The sequence below is a fragment of the Penaeus monodon genome, chromosome 13 (assembly GCF_015228065.2).
Source record: "Penaeus monodon isolate SGIC_2016 chromosome 13, NSTDA_Pmon_1, whole genome shotgun sequence".
In the NCBI taxonomy this organism is placed as follows: Eukaryota; Metazoa; Arthropoda; class Malacostraca; order Decapoda; family Penaeidae; genus Penaeus; species Penaeus monodon.
The window spans coordinates 50,690,849-50,693,348 of NC_051398.1; the positions used below are offsets into that span (position 1 = coordinate 50,690,849).

A 2,500-nucleotide genomic window follows, 5' to 3' on the forward strand; every position below is an offset into this window, starting at 1 on the left:
CATATATACATATATACATGTGTGTGTGTGTGTGTGTGTGTGTGTGTGTGTGTGTGTGTGTTTGTATTTATATATGCATGTATACATATGTATATATTTGCATGTATATTTACACACACATATGGGTATATGTATGTCCGTATGTATGTATAAGTGTATGCCTACATAAACAAGGCGAAATGAAAAAGCAATATCTGCTTCAAAGCATCCGCATATGAGGGCTTCCGGTGACCCCCCCCCCCCTCCTCGTCCTCTGCTCTCTCCTCACCTCCCTTCTAATCCTCCCTTCCCTCTTCCCTTTCCTCCCCATCTTAGCTACTCCCCCACCTTTTCCCACCTCTCCACATTTAACTTTCCTCCCCTCCTTTCTTCCCTCCTGTCTCTCCTATTTTTACCTACCCCGAAAAAGACGAAAATGACGCAACGTTTTCGAAGACGCTATCTCCCATCCTCCGGATTTCCTCAGGTGTTTAAGGGCTTCTTCGCAGATGGGATGCTGGACTCTCTCTCTCTCTCTCTCTCTCTCTCTCTCTCTCTCTCTCTCTCTCTCTCTCTCTCTCTCTCTCTCTCTCTCTCTCTCTCTCTCTCTCTCTCTCTCTCTCTCTCTCTCTCTCTCTCTCTCTCTCTCTCTCTCTTTTCTCTCTAGATATCAAAGTGCATCCTGTAGGCTCAGATATCCAAACTTTTTTTTATATATATACAATCTTTGCATTCCTTAATAATTGATGATAATTAATGTACTTAATATAATCAATACAATTAAGAATGATTAATATTTCTGAAGTGTAGTGACATCAAACCTCAACTCTCGTTCTCTTCAGAGTACATTCATCACCACCAATCACCACGACTTCAACCACCTTTCACCACCAATCACCCCCACCACCACCTCACCCCCTAACTCACCCCCCTCCTGCCTTCCCTCCCCCTCCCCCCACCCCCCAGGAAACCGTCCGAATGCTGCGAGGACCGCCACGACGACTGCGCCGTCCCGGTCCTCGGCACCTTCTGCTACTGCGACGAATTCTGCCTCAACGGCGACTCGAAACACGACGACTGCTGCCCCGACTTCCGCCAGGTCTGCCTCGGTGCCAAGCCCGGCATCCCCCTCCCCCCCGCCGAGCTGGGGGACGATCCGGAGGTGCTGCAGAAAGGTGAGTGGGGATTTGGCGGGTTGGGGGTTGGGTTGGGGATTAGGGGGGGGGATTTTTGTTGGGGTATGGTGGGGATTAGGGATTGGGTGGGGATTGGGGAGTGGGGGGTTAGGGACTGGGGTGGGGATTGGGGGAGGGGAAGACTCCCATCCCCCACTGAATAGGGAGGGGGATTGGGGTGGGACTAGGATTGAGGATTAGTATTGGGGACTGATGTAATAGCGATGATAATGATAATGATGATAGTAATGATAATGATGATAATGATAGTGATGATAATGATAGTGATGATGATGATAGTGATGATAGTAATAGCTATGCTAATGATAGTAATGATAATGGCAGTGGTATGATAGTAATGATAATGATAGCGATGAGGATGATAGTGATGAGGATAACTGAAGAAAATCGTGATGGTGAATAGTGTTAATAGCGATGGTGATGATAATGACGCTTAAGATTATAATCAGGATAATGGCAGTGAGGATAGTGATGATGATGAAGACAATGATGATGATAATGATGATACTGACACTAACGATGATGATAATGCTAATAATGCTAATAATAACGACATCAATGTTACTGACGACAGTAATAATAGCCATAACAGCGAAGATAAAGAAAATATTGATTGCGATAATCCTAATGATAAAATTTTTGTATACATTTTTCTTTTAACGACAACCTCCCCCCCCCCCCCTTTAGCATGCGAAGTGAACGGCAAAGAAATTCCTTTCGGCGGATCCAAGGCATTTAATTGTAACGAATGGTGAGTATGTGAATGTATAGATAAATGAGTGAATGAATAAGTTAAATAGATAAATGGATAGGTAAATAGATAGGTAAATGGTGGAATAAGTAGATAACTGAATACATTAATAGATATATAGATGGATAAATAAATAAATGAATAAATGAATATATATATATTTTTTTTTTTTATTATTATTTTTAAAAAATCCATATTCTTTCATTTTGATTTATTTGTACACCAGATTTGCTATACGACACAGTTTATATATATATATATATATATATATATATATATATATATATATATATATATATATATATATATATATATATTCTCTTCCCCCCTCCCCCCTCTCTCCCTCTGTCTCTGTCTTTCTCCTTCTCCCCCCCTCCCTCTCCTCTCTCTCCCTCCCTCCCTCCCCCCTCCCCCTCTCTCTCCCCATCTACCCCCCCCTTCTCATACCAACCTCACTTACACCCCGCCCCCCGTCCCTCCCCCTCCCCCCCAGCAAGTGCGAGGGCCCGGCGGCGCAGTGCGAGGACGACCCCTGCATGGTGGACGAGGCGCTGATAAGGGAGGTAAACCAGGG

At 44.1% G+C, this 2,500-nt stretch overlaps 1 protein-coding gene across 2 annotated transcripts in view; it reads left to right on the forward strand.

Annotated features, from left to right (window-relative positions):
• LOC119580447 (uncharacterized peptidase C1-like protein F26E4.3) overlaps positions 1-2,500 on the forward strand; it is an 11,700-nt gene that overhangs the window by 1,287 nt on the left and 7,913 nt on the right. For both annotated transcript variants that reach the window (XM_037928597.1, XM_037928596.1), the window contains exons 2-4: positions 946-1,154; positions 1,863-1,926; positions 2,420-2,500. The exon at positions 2,420-2,500 is cut by the window's right edge and continues 106 nt beyond it. In XM_037928597.1, coding sequence (XP_037784525.1) covers positions 946-1,154; positions 1,863-1,926; positions 2,420-2,500 — 354 coding nt within the window. The remainder of the gene's footprint in view (positions 1-945; positions 1,155-1,862; positions 1,927-2,419) is intronic.